This window comes from Lissotriton helveticus, chromosome 1_1 (genome assembly GCF_964261635.1).
Source record: "Lissotriton helveticus chromosome 1_1, aLisHel1.1, whole genome shotgun sequence".
NCBI classification, from domain to species: Eukaryota; Metazoa; Chordata; class Amphibia; order Caudata; family Salamandridae; genus Lissotriton; species Lissotriton helveticus.
Genome location: NC_136057.1, coordinates 1941837009 through 1941862661, shown reverse-complemented (window position 1 = coordinate 1941862661; position 25653 = coordinate 1941837009). Strand labels below are relative to the sequence as shown.

The window sequence follows — 25653 nt, the reverse complement described above, 5'->3', positions numbered from 1 at the left end:
GAACGCCAAATGCCGGTTCTACGCAAGCAAGGTTCACCATCGGGGGTCCCTAGGGAACGCTCTTTCGATGGCCTGGTACAGCGCGTTCTTTTACGCTTTTCCTCCCATTCCCCTCATTCCTCGAGTTCTCAAGAAAATGAAGGCGGAACCCTGCAGGATGATTCTAATTGCTCCAGCGTGGCCCAGACAATTCTGGTACACAGAACTGCTGCGACTCTCCCAAGCTCCTCCAATTCACTTGAGGCCCATTCCGTCCCTCTTGTCCAGGAGTCAGGGACAGGTTTTCCACCCGGATCCGAGATCCCTCCACTTGACGGCGTGGCTCCTGAACACAGAGAATTCAGTTATCTAGCTTTGTCTCAAGAATGCAGAGAGGTCTTGGCTCATGCCAGAGCACCAAGTACCAACAAGACGTACACGGCAAAATGGAAGAGATTCTGCTTGTGGTGTCAACGGGAAGGTCTCCATCCTTACACTTCCCAACCTCATCAGTTGCTGCCGTATTTGCTATCTCTGGCTAAGTCTGGTTTGGCACATTCATCAGTAAAGGTGCATCTAGCGGCCATATCAAGGTTTCGACGCAGTTCGGCAGGTCCTTCCTTATGGTCCTCTAGGGTGGTTAAACAATTCTTGAAGGGCCTATTCCGGATGTATCCGCCAGTTCGTCCTCCTCCACCAGTGTGGCAGCTCAACCTTGTCTTGGCTCAACTCATGAAAGCTCCGTTCGAGCCGGTTCACAAGGCAGACTTAAAGTTCCTCTCCTGGAAACTAGCACTCCTCTTAGCTCTAACATCGGCTAGACGAGTGAGTGAGCTTCAGGCACTCTCCATAGTGCATCCATTCCTGCAATTTACTAAACAAGGTCTGGTTCTTCGGACTAATCCCAAATTCATCCCGAAAGTGCCATCTGAGTTCCACTTGAATGAACCGGTGATTCTGAAAACCTTCTTTCCACATCCTTCTACACCTGCGGAGCGTACGCTCCATTCTTTGGACATTCAACGGTGCTTAAAGTTTTACTTGGAGCGCACATGTCCCTTTCGGAAGTCTACTCAGTTGTTTGTGTCCTACAGTGCACCTCGTAAGGGGTTGCCTTTGGCAAAGACTGGCATTTCCCGCTGGATCTCCAGTGCGATTCAATTCTGTCATCAGGAAGCGGGCAAGCCGCTGGACGGCAGAGTCCGTGCACATTCCACGAGGTCGGTGGCTTCATCTGTGGCTCTCTTTTCGGGAGTTGCCATTAAAGACATCTGCAGGGCAGCAACGTGGAGCAGTACTCATACCTTCACGAAACACTACTGCCTGGATTCTGCAGGACGAGATGATGCGGCTGTTGGCCAGGCAGTCCTGCGTAATCTGTTTTATTGAGAGGTGAGCTTTCCCTACGATCCCTCCATCCTGGTGAGCACATTTTGTTTGTTTTTACTGTACTTTATGTATTTTTCTATGGTTATGTGATGCCATGTATTTACAAAATGTGTTCATGGTGCTGTACTGCTAGCTATTCTGATACAAAGCATGGGAATCTATGAAAGTTCCAATACTGGGGCAAGAAAACAAGTTACTTACCTGTAACTTTGGTTCCCCAGTATTGGTAACTTTCATAGATTCCCATGCGCCCGCCCACCTCCCCTGGGAAAGCTCATCCTTTTACAGAGTTAGTGGCTGTTTGCACAACGGCTACGAAAATCTGAGGCTCTGAGCTCTCTCAGGAAGGTTCTAGAGGGTGAGGCTGCTCTGATTGGTCCTGGCAAAAGTTTGGTCTCTTTTTCACAAAAAGAGGTGGATAGAATACAAAATGAGATGAGGCCTAGGCCTAGGTTTCTCTTTTGTTTCTATGGTTTTTTATACTACCGAGGCTCCCATTCCGACGACGGGGAATGATACAAAGCATGGGAATCTATGAAAGTTACCAATACTGGGGAACCAAAGTTACAGGTAAGTAACTTGTTTTCTTAGTGAGGAGTAGGTGCTGATACAGATCTGCGATCAGTTTTTTATCAGAGGTGCGTGTCAATAGCCACTTCTCGTATGGGGTGAGAAAGCGCTGTGCCCCGGGTCTGACCGATGGCTGTAAAGCCCAATGGCGGACTTGCAGGTAGGACAAGCGATCTGTTTCCGGTATGCCATAGTCCTCCTTCACCTTCTGGAAGGGAAGGATGCCGTTAAGATCAAACATATGTCCCAAGTTCCTACACGGCGTCGTCCTCCACGTCACGAACGCCTGGGGGTCAAGGCCGGGAGAGAAGTCCGGGTTGCCGAAGATCGGCGTCATTGGCGAGGGGAAGGAAGTGAGCTCCCGCCTAACAGCTACCTTGTCCCATATGTCCAGGACGGTGCTTCTGACAAGTGAGGCGTAGAGGTTGGGGGGGTCTATGACAGCGCGGCAAGAACAGGACACCCTGGAGCGGACGGCCTGCCACCGCCTGGTCCTGGAAGAGCCAGTGTTTGCCAGATTCCAGTTGGTGCCACTCCACCAAAGTGCGCAGCTGAGCCGCCTGAAAGTATAGAGTGAGGTCGGGCACTCCTACACCGCCATGTTCGGGGGGAGTATAGCGATCGTGTGCTTAAACCGCGGGCGGCGACCGTTCCAGACAAAGCGCGCCAGATCCGATTGTGCCCTCTGGAGCCATCCGGCCGGTGGGCGTAGAGGGAGGGTCTGAAACACATAAAGGATCTGTGGCAGCAAAGTCATCTTGGCGGCCGTGACACGACCCAGCCAGGATAGTGTGAGGTGCTTCCATCTTCGGAGTGCGTCGCGAAGACGGGCGCTGAGTCTAGTATAGTTGGCCTCTGCGGTGGCTCGCACTGTAGGGGCTAACAAGACCCCCAGGTAAGGGATAGTAGATGCCGACCACTGCAGGTCAAATTCAGCTTTTGCGTCCGCTAGTACCTCCGGCGACAGCGAAATGTTCAGGGCTTCCGACTTCGCCACGTTGATCTTAAAGACTGATGCCAGCGCAAAGGTGTGAAGCTCAATAAAGAGCGCTCGGAGAGATTGCATCGGGTTGGTCAGGGAAAGTAAGATGTCGTCAGCGTACAGGCTGATCGTGTGTGTGTCCCCGCCGAACGGGATGCCTGTGATGAGGTTATGTTGCCGAATACGTTGTGCCAACGGCTCCATATAGAGCGCGAATAAGAGGGGAGAGAGCGGGCACCTCTGTCTAGTCCCCCTGCCGATCGGGAACCGTGGGGAGGTGTGGCCGTTAACCCGGACCGCAGCGTTTGGTTGGCGGTAACAATTAAATATACGATTGCGAAGGGTTTCCCCTATCCCGAACCGCTGGAGCACCAGGTCCAGATAGGGCCAATGCACCCTATCGAATGCCTTCTCTGCATCATTAGTGAGGAGCATGCAGTCCGGCCTCGTCCGCGACCCAGCCTCGATAAGATGGAGGACTCGCCTGGTGTTGTCGCTGGTCTACCGTTGCGGAATGAAGCCCGCTTGATCGGGCTCCACCAGCTGCTGCATATATGGTGCTAGCCGACCTGCAAGAATGCCGGTGTAAAGCTTCAGGTCGATGTTCAACCGGGAGATCGGCCTGTATGAGCTACATCGGGTGGGGTCCCGTCCGGGCTTGGAAATTACCGAAATCGCCGCTTCCAGCGGATCCGGGGGGATGGCACCCGGTTGATCAAAGGTGTTAAAAAGGTCTCTCAGTAGTGGGGCCACTTGTGAGCAAAAGGTCTTATAAAAGGCCGCAGTGTAGCCGTCCGGGCCGGGTGACTTCCCCAACTTGAGGCGGGAAATCGCCGAGATTACCTCCTCAAGGCCAATAGGCCGATCGAGGAAGGTCGTCTGTGCCTCATTCAGGGACGGGAGGGTGGCACCCTGCAGGTAATCATGGCCATTCTGCAGGTCGAGGTGGTCTGCCACATAAAGTTTAGCGTAGTAGTCTCCAAAGGCCGCGTCGATAGCTGCGTCCTCCGTGATGGGGCCATTGTGGCCAGGCTGGAGGGTGCGGATATGTTGCCTCTGACGCTGCTCCCGTAGTCTGCTCGCCAGGAGTTTCCCGCAGCGGTCCCCCCCGGTATAGTATGCGTGTCTCAGGCGCATGGCGGCATATTCCGCCACATCATGGTCAAGGGCCGCCAACATTTTCCGCTCCGAACACAGCTGGCGCCACGCCCGCGCTGCTCCAGTGCGTTGGTGCATCTGCTCCAGTTCCGCCACACGCTGAGTGAGTTCGGCTCTCTTCTGTGCGCGCTCTCTATTATTAGCCGTGGCTATAGAGATAAATTCACCGCGGAGGACCGCTTTGAGAGCCGCCCATTGTGTGGCTTTAGAGGTATCTTCGTTAGCGTTGTGGGCAAGGAACTGAGCCAGTGTCATCTTGATCCGTTCTAACGTGGTCAGAGTCTGCAAGAGGCCATCCCGCAGCCGCCAGTGCCGCTGTGGGCCAGGCGTGGCCAAGACAAGAAAGGACGCCACCCCCGGCGAGTGATCGGACAGAGATGCTGGGAGGATCTCTACGTCGCGTGCCTGACGTACCAGCTGGGAGGAGCACAGGAGGTAATCAAGTCTCGCATATGTTTTGTGGGCCGCGGAATAATAAGTGTATGCTGTTGTCCGTGGGTGTGAGTGTCTCCACAGATCGACGAGATCTAGATCTGAGAGGTGAGTGTGCCCTGCCGCTGTTAGTGCCCCCACCTGACCGGACCGCTGGCCAGAGCTGTCCGCAGTGTTGTGAAACACAAGGTTAAGATCACCCCCGAGCAGTAAATGTGGATGCGTGGAGGCTGTGGCTGTCTCTAGGGCTGTATGCAAAAAGCTCTCCTGACCTTCGTTGGGTGCATATACGGTACCCACTAACAATGTCTGACCCGCCACTTGGAAGCGATGGACCAGCAACCTACCCTTGATCTCAGCCTCTTTTTGCAGGACCCTCCCCCCAAAGGATTTGGACACTAGGATCGCTACCCCGGCTACCTTTTTGTTTGCGGAAGAGAAAAATTGCCAGGGAAAGGATCGGGACTTGAGCCTGTGTTGATCTTTGGGCAACAGGTGTGTTTCCTGCAGGAGGCAGATATCCGCCTTCGAGTGTTCCAGGAATGATAGGATCGCTTTGCGCTTGATAGGGTTATTGAGCCCTCTCACATTAAGCGAGAGAATGGTCAAAGGGTGTGTCATTCTAAGCGGTCAAGTGGGCTGGCTGGGCGCCGCGCCTGGTCTGCGATAACGAGGTGCGCCGCTGTGGCGGGGTCACGCTGCGTCCTGCGTATGGTGACATAGGAAACCCAAGAATAAACTCAAAATGCCGTGGACAAGGATCTGCGCGTGATGGCCCAGGAAGCCCAAGAGGACGCTCAAAATTTCGTGGACAAGGAGAACCCCTCCCCCAACTCCAACACCCTTCCAACTTCAACTGTCCCCTCCCCGAACCCCTCCCCAACCCCACCCCAACTGTGAGCAACTCACTGGTGAACATTGTTCCAGGTCTAGTCATCAGTCCGGCTAGGCCTGTGGTAAGGTGTAACGTTGTTGGGGAAACAGTGGCGACGGCGACTCAACAGCCCCCTTCGCCGCATGGCAGCAGTGCATACCCGCAGCCCCAGAAGCAGTGTTCAAAGGCACGCTAGCTGTGTCTTTGGTTACTTTTTGGATAGCGGCCGCGTGTTCTTGCGCCACAGTCTCTGGTTCCGGCCTGCTGACCCTCTTCTTAGGTCGCCTGCGCCTCACCTTCTGCCAGCTGTCACCGGCGCCTAAGGGGAACGCCGACTGAGAGAGTGGAGCACCAGTCTCGTCCCCGGATCCCTCCTCCTCATGGGGGATGCCCAGCAGGTCGCAGGTGTCACGTAGAGATCTGAGTTGGTGTAGTGTCCTGTTCCACTCGAAGATAATGCGGAAGGGGTGCCCCCAGGAGTATGGGACCCCTTTGCTTCGCAGGAACGTAGTGACTACTTTGAATGTTGGTCGCTTTTGTAAGGTGATTGCGGACAAATCCTGAAAGAGTTCCACTGCCTGCCCCTGATATAGGAGGGGCTGTTGTTGTCGGGCCATTTTCAAGATACGCTCCTTGAGGGGAAAGTCCGGGAGGAAGGTGAGAATATCTGGCAGGGGGGCAGCTGTGCGGCGCTGGAGGCCCACTCTGTGTGCCCTGTCTATTCTGATCTCGAAATCGTCAGACTCCCCCAATATGTCTCGGAACAGGCCCTGGAGATAAGCCGCCACGTCTCCCCCTTCCGCCTTAGGGGGTACATTCCGGACGCGGATGTTGTTGCGTCGCGAGCAGTTCTCCAGGTCTTCCGTGTGCGCTTGTAGGTCCATTTGCTGCTCCTGGAGCCTGAGTATTTCCTTCTGAAGATTGTGCAATTCCTCGCCTCTGGCAATCTCTGCGTTCTCCACCTCTGCCACTCTCTCCCCAATCTCGTCTATATCCCGACGGAGTTAATGTTAATGTTAATGTTATATGTGCTTGTATAGCGCGCAGCTGCCCCAGGAAAGGGGCGTCCCGGCGCTTACTGTATGAAAGGGTACAGAGGATAGGAAGTAGAAGGGGAGGGAGATGTTAACAGAAGAGGTGTGTTTTTATTGCTTTCCTAAAGGTCAATAGATTTTGTATCCCTCGGATCTGGTCTGGGAGGCCGTTCCAGAGTTTGGCAGCCAGGTATTTGAAGGAATGACCACCCATCCTGGATAGTTTGATACGAGGAACCGTTGCGAGATTTTGGCCTTCTGAGCGTAGGGCGCGCCGAGGGACGTAGGTTGACAAGAGTGGGCAAAGCATGGGGGGGCGGGCCGTTTTTAGGATTTTAAAAGCTAGACATAGCGTTTTGAAGTATATGCTTTTCTCCATTGGGAGCCAGTGGAGCTTGATAAGGACGCTAGCCACAGACGTGTGGCGAGGGAGACCTACCAGAGCCCTGGCAGCAGCATTCTGGACTCGCTGGAGTCTAGCTTTTTCTGCAACGTTCGTTCCTAGCAAAAGGGAGCTGGCGTAGTCCAGCCTGGAGAGGATGGCTGCTTGGACTATCGTCTGACGGGTTTGGTTGTCAAAGAATCCCAGGATGGGCCTATGGTTCCGTAAAATGCCGAAGCAGGTTGCTGCCACTTTTTTAGTATGGTGAGTACATTTGAGGGCAGAGTCTGCCCATACTCCTAGGTTTTTGACACAGTCTTTGGGCTCAGGTGGTTGTCCCAGGTTTTCTGGCCACCAGTTGTTCCCCCAAGTGTTTGTCTTTTTTCCCACCAACAACACCTCTGTTTTACCGGCGTTAAGCTGGAGGTAGTTTGCTGTCATCCATTCTGTGATGTCAATGAGGGTTTGTTGGAATTTTTGGGCGCTGTGACCACTTTCATCGTTTAATGCCACCACCAGCTGCATATCATCAGCGTAGGATACAAGAGACATTCCGTGTCTCCTGGCTACCTCTGCCAGGGGCTGGACATACACATTGAACAGGGTGGGGCTAAGAGCTGACCCCTGGGGTATGCCCTGTTCTATGGGACATTCCCTGGAGAGGTAGGGGGGGGGGGGTGGAGACTCGAAATGATCGGCCAGAAAGAAAGTCTCTAAACCAATCGAGAGCGAGTCCTGATATCCCGACCTCTTTTAGCCTGAATAGCAAAACTTCGTGTGACACCGTGTCGAAGGCAGCACTGAGATCAAGTAGAATCAGTGCTGCCATTCCACGAGAGTCTAAAATGGTGCGGAGGTGTTCTGTCACACTTAGTAGGGCTGTCTCAGTGCTATGTCCCGCCCGGAAGCCATGTTGTGACCAATCTAAGATGTTATTAGATGACAAGTATTTGGTCAGGATGGTATTTACATGGGCTTCTGCTACCTTGGCTGGCCATGGTAGGAGGGATATAGGTCTAAAGTTTTCGGCAATGTTAGGGTCCAGCGTAGGTTTTTTGATGATTGGTGATATCCAGGCTTGTTTCCACTTGGAAGGGATTATAGCTGTAGAGAAAGATTTGTTAATGATGTCTCGCATGGGGCCTACGACAGTCATGTCAGCTTCTCTGAAGGTTTCAGGTTTGAGAGGGTCTGCCGGTGAGCCAGACTTGATTTTATTACAGATTTTAGTAAAATCTTCTAAGCTTATGGCCTGGATGTTAGCGAGGTTGGGTCTGCTGGGGTCATTGGATGGGATGAGGTCAGAGGTGGAGGGAAAGGTGATATACATTTTCCGAATTTTTTCTAAGAAAAAAGAGGCCATGTTATCGCATAATGCAGATGAGGTGTTAGGATTAGCCACGTTTTTTTTAGCACTGAGTTCTTTAAGAATTTTAAAGATAGTTTTAGAGGCATTATGACTGTTCTTAATCTCAGTGGTGTAGTAGGCTGCCCTGGTCCTGCATATGTTACGGTGGTAAGTTTTTTGCGATTGTGTGTACAGAGTTTTAAGGGCGGGGTCATAGTTTTTCCTCCAGCATCTTTCGGCTTTCTTGCACTCTTTTTTTAGTGCGGAGAGTTCCTTGTTGTACCAGGGACTGGAATCGTGGGCGCGAGCTTTGATCCATTTAGTTGGGATAAGGGTGTCTAGGACTTGGTTAATCCAATCGCAAAATTTGTCGTATTCATGATCGGGATCTCCGCTAGGTGGGGGGGGATGGGTAGTGAGGAGTGCATGGAAGTCCTCTATATGGAGCTTTCTCCAGGGTCTTTTTCGAACCTGCTGAGTGGGCTTAGTAAACAGGATGTTCTTGCAGGGTATTAACATAGTTACTAGACAGTGGTCAGTCCAGGTCATAGGGCTGGGCGTTTCGACCTGCGCATTAATTATGTTCGTAAAAATGGGGTCCAGGAGATGGCCGCCACTATGGGTAGGGCCCTGTATAAGTTGGTCTAGTTGAAGGGCCTCCAGATCAGCTAGTAGAGTATTGATCTTTGAGTCTCCCTTACAGTCGAAGTGGATGTTCAAATCTCCAATAATAGTGAAGTTGGCAGTTTCAGTGATCTGTGAGCATAGGTACTCGAGGAGTGAGTTAGTGAATTTAACATCCGTTCCTGGTGGCCTATATATCAGGAGTCCTACCATGCTAAGCTGGGGATTGATTTTGATGTTATAGCGTGCACACTCGCTATCTTTAATATCTGCTTTAGTTAGCTGGCACGTAAGATGCGATCTGGTCATTATGGCAATTCCACCACCTCTGGAGTTTCTATTGACCGTGTGGGTGGTGTATCCTGTAGGGGTGGCCAGATTAAGGACAGTGTCCATGTCATCTTGAAGCCACGTCTCGGTGAGAAAAAGAATGTTGAGGGCATGGTTAGTGACTAGATCGTGGATTTCGGCGTGATGTTTCGACATAGATCGAACATTCAACTGACCAATTTTAATCACTGAGGGCTTGGCAACGGTATGGGATGTTTGTCGATCTGGATTTGTAAGAGAGAACCCACATAAGCAAGCTTGGGGCGCATTTGTGTTGGCCAGGTTGAAGTTGGAGCATCCTTGCTTGGGATGATGTAGTTTAAGTAGCTCTAGTTTAGAATACATTATCTTACCGTTTTGGTAAGCGTCAGGGTGTCTGGCGTCTGGCGCTTCCTCAGCGCTGACGGGCGCAGACGGGCTTACCTCTTGCGCACCTCCGGCGTGCCAACGACGTGCCCGCTGCGCTCGTCCGCTGCGCTTCCGAGGTAAGCACATGATTTATAGTGGCGGTTGGTAGATGTAGGGGGTGTGGCCTCACGAAGGGGGGCGTGGCCTCGAAGAACGCCGGGAATGGCGGCAGCGCTGAACTCCGCTGCACAGCCTGAGTAGGTGAGACAATGCCCAGAGTCAAAGTGCCAGGAGGGGGAGTGGGGGGAATAGTCCACAAAGTTAAGTGACTCTCAAAGTTTAAAAGATATTTAAAAGTTACACAAACACAGCTCCCGGCTTTCCGCCTCAGGAGACCTTACATACATCAGCCTGCGCTAGTATTCAGCGCCTTAAGTATGTTCGGCGGTGGGCGTTGTGAGAAGTTAACCTGATATGCAGTGCTCACTGTTTTAGTGATCACTATGTATCAGTCTAGACAACCATTATTGATGATTGGTTGTAAGTCAACCTTATAGACCAGCTATCCTAGTAGCATGGATACGAGCAGTCTAAGGCTAAGACTCTAGAGGGCGTGTTAAGCCAGCTGTTTTACCATCACATTACCCCTTGAACACCAAGTGAAAGGACACCACACAAGTTATCAAAAATAAAGTATATTTATTTATAACAGGACTACCCTGGCTCTTTATGAGACAGGGAGCTAAGCACACAACAAAACTCTTAAAGAAATACTGGAAGTCGCACAATTTACACAAATGCCCGGGGGGCACGAAAAACCATATACACAAGAAGTGGAATGCGAAGTTACTAGCAGGTAAGTAATACTTTTCTAGACTGTAGAAACGCTAGGCCTACAATGCTGAACCCTTGGATTAGAAGCAGGAGGCCTAGGGACGCCGTGTGCAGAGTGGGAACTCTCACGCGTAATGCGGGAACAAGTCTATGGATACTAGCAATTGCAAAGTTACTGTTCTCGGGCGAACCCGACTAGGTGGGTCGAAAACAAGAGTGGATCCGAACACTTAGGGTGTTGGACTATGCTGGAGCACCGGAGTACTCAGTTTACCTAGCCATGGGGCTGCGGCTGCATAGGGTTCAAGTTGCGTCGGAAACCCTCGTTGAAGAACCAGGAGCCTGAAGAAAGAAGTTGCTGGCAGGCGGCCAGTGAAGAAGTTTGTGGTGATCCAAGCCTGGATCAGGGAAGAAGAAGACCTGTAAGCAGAGGGGACCAAGTTCTGAATCACTAGCCAGTGATTTAGGTGGGCACCAGAGTGGCACCGGACGAAGTCACCTCAACAAGGTGAGTGGGCGCTGCTGGGCTCTGCAGTCTCTCAGACCAGGAGGCGTTGTCGGCAACCAGGATGGAGGTGCGAGCTGTCCCACGAAGATATCTGCTGTCGACGTCGCTGGACCCAGGATTGGGGCAACAAGTCTTGGCAAATGCAAGCCCACGCGGTGGACTCAAAATGGCGTCTGGAGTGGACCAGGCGGGTCCAGGGTGCTCCTCTGTTGGAGGGGAGCAGGGGCCAGTCTGGAGCAACCAGACCAGCGGTGTTTGTCGTCGAAGTTCGTCGTCAGAGGGCCACTAGCCAACGGGCAAGCGATCTGGACAACGCGGTGAGCAGCAAAGAGCAGAAGGGCCCCACGCAGATCTCGTGGATGCAGGGGAGCTGAACTTCGGTGCTGGAGCTGCTCAGGGTTGGGGCTTCTCTTACCCCAAAGCACTCAGTCGAGGGTCACTCGGTGGTCGTGCTGGACAAGCGTCGTGCAGTCTTTAAAGATGGCCGGTCCCTCGAGGTCTCGTCACACCCACGGATCACAGCTGGGCTGATGATGCAGGTTGAGGTCAGAGGTGCCAGGGAAGCCGGTTCTCGTCGTGCTGGGCAGTCTTGATCCGGAGGAGAGACTTACAGCAGACCGCGATGCTTGGTTGGTGCCTGCTGCTGCAGGGTGACTACTCCTTAGTCACAAGGGAGAAATCTTAGGAAGAGTCTTGAGTTCCTCTCGTGGAAAGTCGGTTCAGGATTCAAAGATTGATCTAATCTGGAATGGGGCCAGTTCCTACCTTTATCCTGCAAAAAGGGGCTGGCACGCGACTAAGTCCTGCCCTATGGGTGGGACTAGGAGGGGGGTGGTTACACCCCTCTCCTTTAGAGTGCCCATTTAGGTTTAGATATAGGAATACTATATCTACAGCAGAGGGTGAGTACACCACTCTGCCCCAGCTGTCAAGCAGCCAGTTGTGTCTGATTTAGTTAGTCAGCCCAGGGGTGGCATAATACATGCTGCAGCCCCTGGGAGACTTCTGGGTGCACCTCAGCCCTGGGTACAGGGACTTGGAGAGGGCCCAGTGCCAATTCAGTACCTGGGTACAATTTGGAGTAGAGAGAACAGCTAGGCTGTGGGTCTGATTAGCAGGCCCACAGCCAGGGAAAGTCGTAAACCAGTGAAGCAAAAAGCAAAAATCTGGGTGATCATAGGAGTGCAGACCCTACTCTCCTACATGCGTGGCCTAAATAAGGGGGCGTGGTCTCATGAAGGGGGCGTGGCCTCGAACGCCGGGAATGGCGGCAGCGCTGAACTCCGCTGCACAGCCTGAGCAGGTGAGACAATGCCCAGAGTCAAAGTGCCAGGAGGGGGAGTGGGGGGAATAGTCCACAAAGTTAAGTGACTCTCAAAGTTTAAAAGATATTTAAAAGTTACACAAACACAGCTCCCGGCTTTCCGCCTCAGGAGACCTTACATACATCCTTCTTTGTACCCTCCAGCCATCTCCTGCTTAAGGGTCTGAATATCTTCTTTGAGGGAGGTAAACAGTGCTTCCATAAAGGACTTTGTGGCTGGCGCTTCCCCGTCGGCACGGTCCCCGTCCTTGAGTTGAGGCGGATGCGGCTGCTTGTCGGGGCTCTTCTCCCCCTTAGCTGTCCCTTTAACGAGCATGTCCGTGATAGTGCGCCCCGCTCTGCGGTTAGAGGATGCCATTTTTGGGGCGCGATACCTGGTGTTGGCGCTTCCGTCCCCTGCCGTACCCCCACAACAGCGCTGCAGCCATCAGGTGGTCACTGGGACTCGGTGGTGCAGGCCCGCGGTCCGCTGTATGGGGGAGCGCGACTGCCGTGGAAGCGAGGCGTTGAGGCGTTCCTGCAGTAGCCACATATTGCGTATGCCAGACTCTGTCCCCCGTAGGCGAGGGCCCGACCAGCGCCCCCACGCGCTCGGCTCTTCTGTTTGATCTCAGACGGACCCTCCGTCCCCGCGACGCCCCAGGGCCCAACCGCGCCTCAATTGAATGTGTCCCGGGGATGGGCAGGGGCGACGTGGCGCGCAGAATCTTCGCTCGGCTGCAGCGGTGGCCGAGAGCCAGGGGCAGGGTCTCTGTTCCAGCTCACCCCCGGGGGCCACCAGCCGGTCACAAGTGTTGGGGCCAACGTCCGCCCCTCCAAGCACGCGTATCGGTGTCCCACGGACGCACCGGCGCGTGTCTTATGCGTGTCCGCTGCGGCTGGCTGAAAGGAGATGGCAACAGCGCAGTGGTCCAGGTGTTAGAGGCGGCCCGCTGGCAAAGGGCAGCCCAGGTGCGGCGGGTTCCCGGCGGGGGGTCAGGCACGTGGGGAGTGGGACCGCAGCCAGGGCCTCCCCTGACCAAGGCCTCTGTGTGTGTTGCACGGCCTTTCTGCCCCTCCACCAGTGCTGCTCCGCAGTCAGTCCAGTCAGGCCCTGCGCCGGGGGCTCGAGTATGCCCCCCGGGTCTCCCACTCACGTCGCTCCGCGCCACTCCTCACCTCCGGCCAGCACGGCTCTCGACCTCGGCTCGCCTGGGTACTCCTCGCTGCAGGCCTCTGTCCTCGCTCCGGCCGCACCTAGGGAGGGTGCGCTGCTTCTCGCTCAACTGCCTGCTCTCCGCTCGGCTCCAGTCGCGATTCCACCAGCTCCACACCGCTGCTCGGCCCGTCTCTGCCGCGGTCCAGCGCGTCCTCCGCCTCACTAGCCCTCCGGGCGCCCGCACCACTATCAGGGGGTGTTCGGACCACTGAGTGGGCACTCACTCCTGTCGCGGTGCCCCTCAAGGGTATCCGTTGGGCTCCTGTGCAGACGCCGGGGCAGAGTCTCTGTAGGCCCGAAAGCCGGGGCCTCGAGTTTCGCGAGCTCCGGCCGGCCCTCCCAACTCCGCCGGCCGGGTCGCTGTGGCGGTGAACGGTGCGTCTGGTGCACCCCGGGTCAAGGGGCTCAAGCAGCCGGGCCCCCGGTCGACACCGCAGGCAGCGGGGCGGTCCTCACGCTGTCCAGGCGGCAGCCACAGGTCAGAGCGCGACCGGCGAGCACGCCGGGGCGGCCGCAATCTTAGGGCTCGCGGTCGCGGGGCTGCTCATCTGCCGAGTCCCCCATGGTGATCGTGTAGGTCGGGTAGCAGCGCCGGTGTCGCAGTCCGCCGCAGTGGTCAGCAGGCACCCCGAAATGTGCCATTTGGGGGCGGTTTGGCTATGTCGAAGTGCTTGAAACGGGGATCGGGGCAGGGAGCCACAGAGACCTGCGTCCAATCAGGTCGCCATCTTGGCCTCGCCCCCCAACGTCCTCATTTTTTAAATCACAACTCTCAGCGCACAGACCCACCCTATTTAACCATGCTCCCTATGGTTTCCAGGAGCATTTTAAAACACTCACCATTCAGGTGCATAGCACGAAAACTTCAGCATTCGGCGCTGGCCCCAATCCTCCGATGCCCCCGGCCGGCCCGCAAGAAGACAGCAGGCGCGCCTGGAATTCCTCGCACGACCTCGCCGAGACACAGGTGCTGCCCGGAACATTGCAACTCCCTCTCATCCGCCACTGCTTTTCTCCGTGCTGATCCTAGGCTGCTCCCGGTCACACATAGCAACCTAAAAGATAAAATCAAGAGGGGTTGCACCGCCTCCCAGGTGAGGCTGCCCGAGTCCCATTGCTCACGCTCCTCGTCCCGCCTCGAATCCACGACCCGAAACTGTAAAACAAAATTAAGATATTAAATTACCGCCTCCTAGTGAGGCTACCATGACTAATGGCGGGAAAAAGAATAACAGCCTCCTAAGGCTGGAGAGGCAGGCTGTGGCGCGCGGAGTCAAAGATGCAGACTCCCGCTCTCCACTGCCTTTTAATCCCTTTTTGGCCAGGCCAGATCTAACCAGCCTGGCCTTTGTTCCATAGCGACCCGGAAGTGATTCAATCACTTCCGGGTCAATCCGGGATCCAATCTCTGCCGCGACGCGCCCACCGCGTCTTGGTTACGCAATGGGGGCACGCCGCAACAGCTATCGCGGGTAGGGGTCCGTTGCGCCCCACCATACTTGCGGCGGGGCCGATGCGGCCCCGCCTTTCCTTGGGTCAGTTTAAATGCTGCCTCAGAAGCCACTTTATTTCAAATTGACGCTCCCGCCTTCCATTTTAGACACAGTCTTCACATGTGATGTGAGGGGGCATTGAAAGATCACTTTTTTTAGAAGCAGGACCAATGCAAAATGCTGGGAACAGGGCTCTGTATGCCGGTTACTCCTGAAACGACCAGCTGTAGGGCGGCCTACTGTCTTAACCAGTTCTAGGCACTGCCACTCTTGCAACATTTCTGCAGAAAACAGTAGCTAATTAGGAAGCATACTTTGCACTCCTTGCGCCGTAAACCACGGGTGGCGGCTATATTCATCTTTTAACTTTTTACGTTTCTCTGGCTGGGGAGGGCGATGCGCACTAATCCAAGCATGTGAAACCTCTATGGATATGTTTGTGGCCGTAAGGGAGGAGGCTCCAAGTGGGCGTCACCGCTCATCTATCCTGCCGATTTCCTTAGCTCCGGACCTCGCTCTATTTTGTGACATAAAAAGAGCACGAAAACTCAACGGGTCACGCCCTGAGCACTTCCCATTCTGAAACGGAGTGTCCCTCTGTGCTCGTGTTTTAAGCTGCCCCTGTGAGGTGCCGCTGCCCTGGCAGCCGTGCGCACCCCGAGTGGATGCATAGGAACGCATAAAAGATAACGGAAAAATTAGTTTAATGGATAAAAGTGGGGTGTGTCATACAAAGCAATGTTTACAAACCTCACAATGTTTAAAGGGATAAATAAAAGCATTACTCTTGCCTCAAGACGGGAATCTGTCTACTTTAGAGGACCTTTCAAAAATAACATCATGTTCACAGGCAAAGGGGTACCGGGGCTGTTGATGTGTGCCCCAGGAATGCCCCTGCACAGCTCTACTAGAAAGGGGCGTGGCGCTGGGCTGATGGCAGCACTAGAAATGACAAGGAACTTCCTATGTGTGAGAGTCGGAACTGCTTTTCCCCAAATATTTGGTTGGAACTTAGCCGCAGAACACTGGTTTGTCGTTACTAAACGGGGACGAAGAAACATCGTGGATTTACGGCACGTAGGTGACCTAACACACAGATATATGTGCACACACCGTAAGGTAAGCAGACACACAATACTTGCCTGAGGGATCTGAAAACGATGATGGAAATCAATCACACAGGAAATCGTGAACACTGTAAAAATAACTACACAATCATTGCACTTTCTCCCACATTCACTACAGTATCTCAGTATGCCTTCCACACAGAAACAACACGGGCAGCTGACAGTCAACGTGGCCATCACGAGCACATCACACGCACCTAGCAACAACCCACCGCACAAAAAGTATACGCATAACATGCAGGTACCACAGAAATAGCCCATACCCTGTGGGCATGGATATGTCAATCAAACACACACAAAACTTCCTCAAGAGCCTGAGGATAAAGCCAAACCTGAATGAGATGCCAAAGCACATTGTCAGTTAAACTGAGTGCGGCTCCACATCTATCTACCACCACACATCATTCCCCCCCTTTCATACCGCCGGCTATAGGAAGCAAATAAACTGCAGACCAATGAGTGAGTTGTGCCCCACCTACGTGAGCACACAGTGGCGTGAAGACGATCCCCCTTAACGCTCCCACTGCCCGGCTCTTGGACTGTGCCGAGCAACGCATGTGGCTGTGCGCGGTTTGCACCCACGGGAAGGAAACGTGATGTGCGCAGCTCCACACGGTGCACTCTCACCTGGCCGTCGGTATACAATCAGCAGGTGGCTCTAGTAGTCCATTCTCCCGGTACCCCGTAGAATCAGCAGCGGCGGTGGAGGATGGAAGGACCTGGCGCATCCGACTCCAGCATCAGACGCCAAAGACCCACAGTCTTCACATGTGATGGATGGGGGCATTGAAAACAAGCGCGGCAGTGAAAGTGAAAGCGACCGCGCTGTGTTAATTAGTAACATGATCCACAACAACAAGGGAGGAATGCAGCTTCCAACCGGTGTGCCGCTGCTTGCTCCTGAGACCCAAACGCCATGGGAGTGAATGTTTAGAGAAGAGGCGGGACATGAACCTGTCTTTGGCCATTTCCGTGCTTTCATTATTGAAAGCCTCACGCAGAGGCCACTGGAATGTGTGGGAGTTGCCAGACCTACATGGAGAAGTCTCGGGGAAGTTTGGAGTGCTCACAAGAAGCCCTCCCATAGAGCAGCGCATGTGCGATGCGCTAGGCTTGACCTAAAAATACTGTGTAGAAATGGTCAGGAAGACCGGCAGAGCAGAGTTGAGGAAATGCTGCATAAGGGCATGGGGGGTTGGTGCTTAAGGAGCAGTTTTAGGGCTAAGGGTGTGCGTAACGTAAAGTGTTCAATTCTCTCTCACAACGGGAAACAGCATCACCGTCCTTAAAACTTTCCATATGCGGCAAAATGCTGTACTCCTTAAAAGCAGTTAACTTTCCTTTACTCAAGCGGAAACGGAGCAGTGAGATCAGGATTCCCACAGCAGAAATGGAAACGGAATAAGGAGAGCATAACAGAGAGCTAGTCACAACAAGCGCTGCGCTAATAAATATTTTCTTCAGCGTTTACACAGCAACATTTCAATATTAATATATATAATTAGAATTGTTCATTATTTAGACTTAATTGAATGGAGTACACGAAGAAACCAACTGAATGATTATTAAGACTGAAATCGATCAATACGGGTTGTAATATTTGAATAAAGAGTCCTGATGGCGTCCGGTATAGAACAAAACGCATAGGCTGAAAAGACTTCATGAATATGTAACATATTGATTCATCTGCTACAGTTTTGGAATAAAAATTGGAATATTTTATTGGATCTTGGCCTGCTTACTGTTTGCTGAAGAAATAAAATATTAAATCGTTGATATGGACATTACTATATGACGTTCCTTTCCATTTTTGTGATTTAATTTTGAGGATTGTGGCCAAGAGTGGTGGGCTATGGAGAGTTGAGCGTCTTTTTAGGAAACTTTGAATAAAAGGACTGAACAGTGACTTTAGTGCACACTTTTGTTTGTCCTCACCGCCTTGCTTTTGGTACTAAACATTTCAACCCTGCTTACTTCTCCTTGAAACCGCGTACAATGTCCCACAGCAGAAATGTGGCAAATCTGTACAGCGGTAATAGAACAAAGAACGGTGTTGCAGTGACACTTTACAACACCTTCTCAAGGGGTTTAATTATAGAGAAGGACTGGAGTCAGCAATTCGCTTACTGTTCCTAGTTGTTTTCGTGCAGCGATGATGTTGGTTGCTGACAGAGATGCAGGCGGGGAGCGCATGCAGGAACACTTTCAATAATACATACACTTTGCCTGAAATTAAATAGTTAAGAAAAGGTAGGACTACAGCAGTACCAAGATGCTTCAGTATGCGTTTTTTCAAAAACATAAGCTTTATTATGTAATGCCATTTGGCATTTTATGGTAAGCGCAGTAAAAGTATGGTTATTGGCATTCGTGGAAACTGCAGATTGAATAATTACCTATGTGGCAGCGTGATACCGTATTTTGTTGTAAAAACTGACGTTGTTAGGGCATAGTTGTTGCTCCACGCTGGCATTGTAAAAGCCTTTGTTCTAAAGGCTTTCGTTATTCTGTCGTACATCCATCAGTAAGTCGTGCTCCAAATTTCCCTCTGCAGTACAAAATCCTCCTGCCAAGCATTTACTCTTATATTTCCCCATATTCCGCTCACCACTCTGGTGGCGGAAAGCCTCTGCAATCATCTGGAAGACTGGAAAAAAAGCAGAAGAGTACAGAATACTGTATATGCTGAGGTTCAAGTCTTCTCCTTCAGCATAAAGTCTCCACTTTAGACGAGACCTACTTCAGCAGGAGGTGAACATCCTACTGCAAATGGAAGCTGTGGAGAAGGCCCTTCCTTTCCAAAAAGGAACAACAATTTATTCCTGTGACTTTCTGGTTCTAAAGAAAGGTCCAGCACAAGGAATGGATACAAATGTAAATATTTTAAATGATGGCCCTTCATCATATTTACCCATGAGGACGGGATGTGTTCAATAAATCTGCAAGATGGACATTTTCATTTCACTTTTGCAATGAAACGCCACAGATCCCTCAGCTGTAAGATGAGAAATAATCATTACCAATACCAAGTCCTTCTGTTTGGACTCAAGTTCACTCCAAGACCTTTTTCGAATTGCATGACAACAGGTTGCACACCTCAGAAAGAGAAAGTTCTTCATTCTTACCTGGGCAACTGGCACCTAAAAGCTTCCACCTTTCAGGAGGTCCAAGAGCGCTTCCAAATGACATTGTCAATTCTACATCACCTACACCTCAGAATATATCACTTTGTCGAAATAGGTTTTGTTCTAATTATTTCATTTTCTAGAAGCATGCTTGCATATATAGTCGCCATAAGTGTATCCTTCGATAGAGAGATTTTCTTATATCTGCTTGAAGTGTCACAGTCTTCTAAAGACTTTGCACTCGACTATACCACAGCTCTTTTCTCTTCTGCAGTTCATGGCACCAAGCATCTTCATAGCTCCTAAAGCATGTTATCAAGGAGACTATTAACCGCATCCGCGCTAGCGGTTTTCCCGCTGTGCGCTGAAGTTTTGTAAATACCGCGTTACATGACGAGCTCAGCTCGTCATGAGCGTACGAGAGGTGTACCTCATGACGAGCTGAGCACGTCATCAGCGTGGAAGGGGTTAAAACAGTGTCTGAAGGATCAGTGGTGGTAATTGTCATACAGCTGAAAAGACCAACTCAAAACCCCAATCTTTCCCTTGGTTCTGCTGATGGGAGAACTTTCTGAAAGATATCCTGTGACTTCAGATTATGCCTTAAGACTATAGTCATGGATACCTTCCTTCTGGGATGGGGTGTGCGCATAAATCAGCTGAAAATGCAAGGCATATGGTCGGAGGTCTTACCAGATCAACTTCTTGGAGCTGAGGGCTTTCCACCAGGGTCTGAAATGTTTCCTTCCAGCTATCAAATCAAAGTCACTATTTATTCAAACAGACAACCACAATGTATTATATGAACAAGTAGGGAGGAACACAGTTCAAGCTTTGTCTCTCAAGGCTAACATTATCTGGAACTGGCCTATTGCCAACAATTTCCACACTACAGTAGTCTATCTCCAAGGAGTTAAATACTCAGAGGCAGGATTTTCCAACAAAACCACAAGTTGGTACGAAACAACAAAATGCTAGACGACACTTCTGCAAACAGGGATTTCCAGAGGTAGATCTGTTCAGAAACACAGAAACAAAAAATATACCAACTACGCTTCCTAAGCTTTACCTCATATGCATACTGTTTAATGCCCTACCAGTTGGTTAAAGTTTTTTATGTTCGCATTTCATTTGATAAATCTGATTCCTTCAGTCATATTGATGTTGATAGTCAGAGCTTGGATGATACTTATCTCACTGGAGTGGCCACTACAGTGGTGGTTCCCTAAGCTTTCGACACCTCTCTGAATAGCCACACAACAGGCGGCCATGCTGACTGGACCTTCTTTTCAAATTCGGGGGTCATATCCTGCATTCCACCCTTCTCTTGTTGAACATGGCTGCCTGTCTCCTAACCTCTTGCAATATAGACATTTGGGAGCATCTCAAATGAGGCTAGCTACCCTTTTACCACAGCTTCCTATGCTATTAAATGAAAGAGATTCTGCAGCGGGTGTAATTAGAAGAATTTTAAACGAACCAAGTGCCAGGAGGAGAGATACTTATCAATCCTCTCTATGTAGCCAGGACAGGGCTGACATTTTCGCCAGTAAATATGCATTGAACAGCCATTACGGCTTCTGTAAAAGTCTTTCACAAACCTCTTGTTTTTTCACAGTGCCTGTGATAAATGATTTTTCTTTTTTAGAAGGGATTAAAGTATTTCCTCTATTAAGGAGACCCTCATGGGAGCTTAACACAATTCTCCCAAAATGTAAAAAAAAAATGATCTGCCCTCCTTTGGAATAATTACATAAAAGTTACCCTGCAGCATTTATCCTTGAAAGCTGTATTCCTTGTAGCCATCATTTCTGCCCTCAGAGCCATTGAGACTCTGGCAAGTTGCTGTAATCACTCATATGCAGTCTTGCACTAAGGAAACGTTGTCATCAGTACTCATCTGAGAATCCTCCTGAAAGTGTTGTCAGAATTTCACGTCTATCAGATTAATTCCCTTCAAACTTTCTTCCAAAATAACAACTCTTTACATTTTCTGGATGTGAAGAGAGTTTTTTAGTCTAACCAATTTTTTGTCAATTTAGGGCCTGTTTATACAGATTTAGTCATGACCAAATAATCTTATTTCTAGATGGTATGGGCTTGCGTATAATCTTTAGTATTATAGAAATGCTAACAAATGTTTATCTTATTGATCCAGAATTTATTCTACCAATGGTAAAACAGAAAATGTGTCATTACCACTCACATATGTAGGTCTAAAAGTGTTGAGAAGTTGGAATGAGTACAAGTTTCTCACCGTAGCAGCACTGACACTCCTAGCCATTCAACATCAAAACCCAAACGTGATTGTTTTCTTTATTGGCTCAAGATCCACCTGTACAAACGAAAAGGTATGCTAGGGGCTGAGGCTGTGCTCTGGGTTTGATTAGACCATGTATACTTGAGCTTGGGTTTAGGATCATACTGGGCACCTCATAAATTCTTTCTTACTTGCTGCTTTCATCAAGCAGCGGTCTTGTTGTACTTGATGCTTTAATCTTTCTTTTTTCTTTTTTTCCCAGGCATTTTGGAAGCCTGCTGCCATTAAGTGTTTTAAGTATCTCTGTGACCCAAAGCCGCTGGTGGCCATAGTGCATGAGTACTTGGATGGAGTTCTCCACGTGTTTCTGTGTGACACAACATCTGATGAAGATCTCTACCTTCACAATATCCTGAAGGAAGAAGGGCATGCTATAGTGCTCAGGGAGAATTTACCTTCAAAGGTTGGATATTGGGTTTACTTATTTTCTAATTCTTACAGCTGTCTCTGAATATACAAAAAAAGGCTAAGCCATTCTGTGGAGTAGGCATATTCCCCTGACTAATGCCAAATTGTAGTTTTTTTATTTGGGATGTCCGCCACCTCAGTGAGGTTAAATTGATTTGCACAGGATATTCCTCCAACCTGTTCACTGTAACTTGGTGAGATCAGGAATGAATGTAGAAAGTCATGTCAAAGGAGAGATCAAACGTTTATTTTTGTGTTTTATAGAGCACGAACTTGACCTGTTATGGTATCAGAGCGCTTTACAGGAATCACAGTATACAAGAGACTCGGGGGACGGGGGGTACATAAGGAATGAAAACAAAATAACAAGTAAGTACATTTTACGAGAAACAAGGGTCCCAGGTTCCATGGTGGGATGCCCAGAGGTGCCGTGTGGTTAGTGTCTGGGTAATCCAAGGGAAGGCAGTAGTTGGAAGTAGAGCAAGTACGCTGTGGTGATTTCAAGGCAAAATTTAGGGGAGGAATTTGCCTATTAGGAAGGTTTTGGGATCCTTTTTGAAGCGTGCCAGAGAAGGGATTCTTCTAATGGCGGGCGGGAGTGAATGCAAAATTCTTGACTCAGAAATATCACCTACTAGAGAAGACACCCTTGCTCTACATTTTAACATTGCTTACTCTTAACTTAAGCTGTCAAGCCATTTGTTGCGGTAGAGAAATTTCACTCCCATCTTGCACAAATGGTGATTCTGGAACCATAATTGTTAATGGTTACACAGACCACAATCCTAACAACCATTGTAATGTGCATCTACCCTCTCCTGAATTGTGGGTACACAGATTTCCTAAGCCCCCAGAGATTTTGATATAACCAGATGTCTGTGGAGGAAGGAAAAATCGACAGTTTTATTGCCCACCTGTGAGCTATACACATTTGGAAAAAGGGTGTTTTGTGGGCAACAGGCCTCCCAGATAAGCTGGGAATTAGAGGCGCTTGTACCATGTTGGTCTCCCCAAAGCAATACACACTCACATTGCAGAAAGTATAGATTAGAATTGTCATGATTTTAGTACAAAAACTAGGGAAGGCAAATATGTGTATAGAAAATGAAAATACCAAACATATTTTGTTAGGAGGAATCCAAGCTTATATGTGTTTTTGGATCTACAGAGCTATGTAAAACGTTCTCCACATACCTTGGTATTACTCCAGACTGGGCTACTGACTTAACAGCGTTAATTGAGTTGGGCATGGATCACAGGACTGTAGACGGTCCTTTCCTATTATGGCATTCTTTCTGATTTCCATAAAGAGTAGAGTATCTCCGTACACGTATGGGATCCCTGAACACCATTTTTTCACGATTTATAGGCACAAAAAATCCCTACAAAAGGCAGCATTTTCTACATGCTCTTTTTTGGTTTGAAAAAAATAATTACAAATAGCCAAATTAAAGGCATAGTCTTTTTGTCCAAAAACACAGCTGAATCAAGCCATTTTTAAAAACCCTAGGTAAAGGAAAAAGGGAGCGCCTAATGGGCGGAGCACACATAGTGCAAATTTGAGACTGCATCTTTAAGTAGTCCTAAAGCAGTCAACATTGTAAAGATAATTTGGCACTGCTAATCCTAAAGTAGTCAGCATTCCCATCAAGCAGTGCAGGGTCTGTGATGCAGTTCATCATGGAGGAATCACAGTGGAAGGATCATTCTTTTTTTTAAATAATTCTTTTTATTAACAGTAATTGCCATTTACATGCAGTATGAAGGATCAGGCAAGTGCGTTTACAGTGGAGACAAACAACGATCATCACTTAACAATGTTTCCTATTGGAAGACCTGGGGAAGAGACAGTATCAGGGTCTGTTCCACGGGGTGGGCTACAAACATTCCCCCTATAGGAATTCCATGGGTCCCAGATTTTGGTCCATTTTCGGTGCCAACCCCGAGCCATATACACTGTCTTCTCCCTGAACATGCACCAATCGAGGTCTTTCTTCCAGTCGGAAAGGGTAGGCGCTTGAGTTGCTTCCCAAAGCCGTGCTATTTTCCTTTTCGCTATAGTGAGCCCCAGAGAGACCCATATTGTTTGATTGTTTAGGTCCGTGGACTGCCAGATGTTGAGAAGGCATCTACGCGCCTATCCCGTCAAATAGGGCTTAGTCGATATCAGGGTTTTCATCTGAGGCACCCGCGGCACTGTGCCGATTGTTGGCTCCTCGTTAATGGTGACCCCTCGCCATCTCCAACAGCGGTCATTGGCTGTGGCCACTGCGATGGTCATGACAGCTGTAACCCGTCCCTGGCGGTCTCGTCCATTGCGGTGGCCGCCGCCGATATTGTCGATGGCAATGGGTGTTGACGGCGGTGGTAGCCACCTAAGCGCTCAACTGCATATCATGGCCTCAGAATTATTTTCCCAAGAGTTCCCCACCTGGGAAAAATTTCTTTAAGGCGATATATAATAATTAATTTCCATGGATCATAATCTCTGTTTAAGGCATTCAAACGCTACCGATACAACTCTATTATCTAAAACTATTCTTTTCTACAGAGTGCTTGTGACAATCCACGGTCGCTCTATATTAGAAAGCTTCTCTCAATCAGTATTATTAAAAGACTATGATCACCGCAAGGTTTCCAGGAACAAAGCGTACTCTCACATGTCATGCTTTGGAGAGTTAATGCTTCTTCTACAGCACTCCATGTCACTCTGGCGTCTTGGCGCTAGTTGAGCTGCAGTCAATAGAACCTGATGGCAACCTACTTAATAGTAAGCAACGCTTTTCTTTTTCAGACTGTCCTAAAGGTCAAAGGGCTTGTTTTCTAGCCTTCACCAGAACATCTGCTGCAATCATTATCCTTGTTGAAAGTCTACAAAGTATGCTTCACAACTATCAAAGATATTTTAAGGAACGACTTATGCAGCTACAACCAGGCACAGCGGGATGTTTACCCACCCAACATCCCGCCACTTAGAACTTCGTGGTTTGTGCCTAAATCTGGGATTACGCACTGTCCAAGGCATTACCTTGCTTTACCATCATATATGGGAATTTCTAAACACCCTCATGGACAAAACTGCTAAGAGTTTCCAACTGCCGTTTACTGTCCAGGGAGAGATTGTTTCTTTGATGTTTTCTAAGGCCAAACAGGAAATTCACTGTATGCTATTCCCATGCTAAGGTATATTAGGGGACAAGGTGTAAAAATAACTACCACTGTATAGCACTGAGAGTGTGGCTGGGTTTGAGGTTCTCATCGGTTTACATCCTTTAAACCAGCAGACCAGGTGGTATAGTTGTATTTATTATGGACTGTGAACCCTTTTATGCCGCAAATAGATAATAATTTAAAACACCATTACAAATTCATCAGCCGTCGTATTAGATCACCGTAGCCGGAATCTCTACCTACCTAAAAGGGTCAACATCGCGCTACCGTTCCCCCACACCAGTGATAACACCTAATCGTATGACTGGGCGCATAGTCTTTGTACACATAAGGTTCCCTGCTATGTCGCCCACTGCCTTCTGTTTTGCAACTTCTCTTATTAAATTGGGTCGCTACCACCGACAAATGTGGTCTAACGAGTGCACATACACATATTGTGCCACAGGTCAACAGTCAAGCAAGATTACGTCATCTGGCAGGCTCAGCAATCTGGAAGGTAGGCTGGTGTTAAAGAACCACTGCTGAGCCATCAACTGTAGTCCAAGATTTTGGACATACCTCCCCCTAACCCTATTCCGTCCTCACGGTAACAAACAAAGCCACATACCTTGCCATGGGAATGACCTAGCTCTTTTTTCTCACTGATTAGTGGAAAGTATCTGCGATCTCTACAGTACCTACCCTTTCAGTCTGAA

At 49.8% G+C, this 25653-nt stretch overlaps 1 protein-coding gene across 3 annotated transcripts in view; it reads left to right on the top strand.

Annotated features, from left to right (window-relative positions):
• Positions 1-25653, top strand: part of TDRD5 (tudor domain containing 5) — a 1858625-nt gene that overhangs the window by 1412538 nt on the left and 420434 nt on the right. For all 3 annotated transcript variants that reach the window (XM_078643707.1, XM_078643699.1, XM_078643690.1), the window contains exon 12: positions 21582-21782. In XM_078643707.1, the coding sequence (XP_078499833.1) occupies positions 21582-21782 (201 nt within the window). The remainder of the gene's footprint in view (positions 1-21581; positions 21783-25653) is intronic.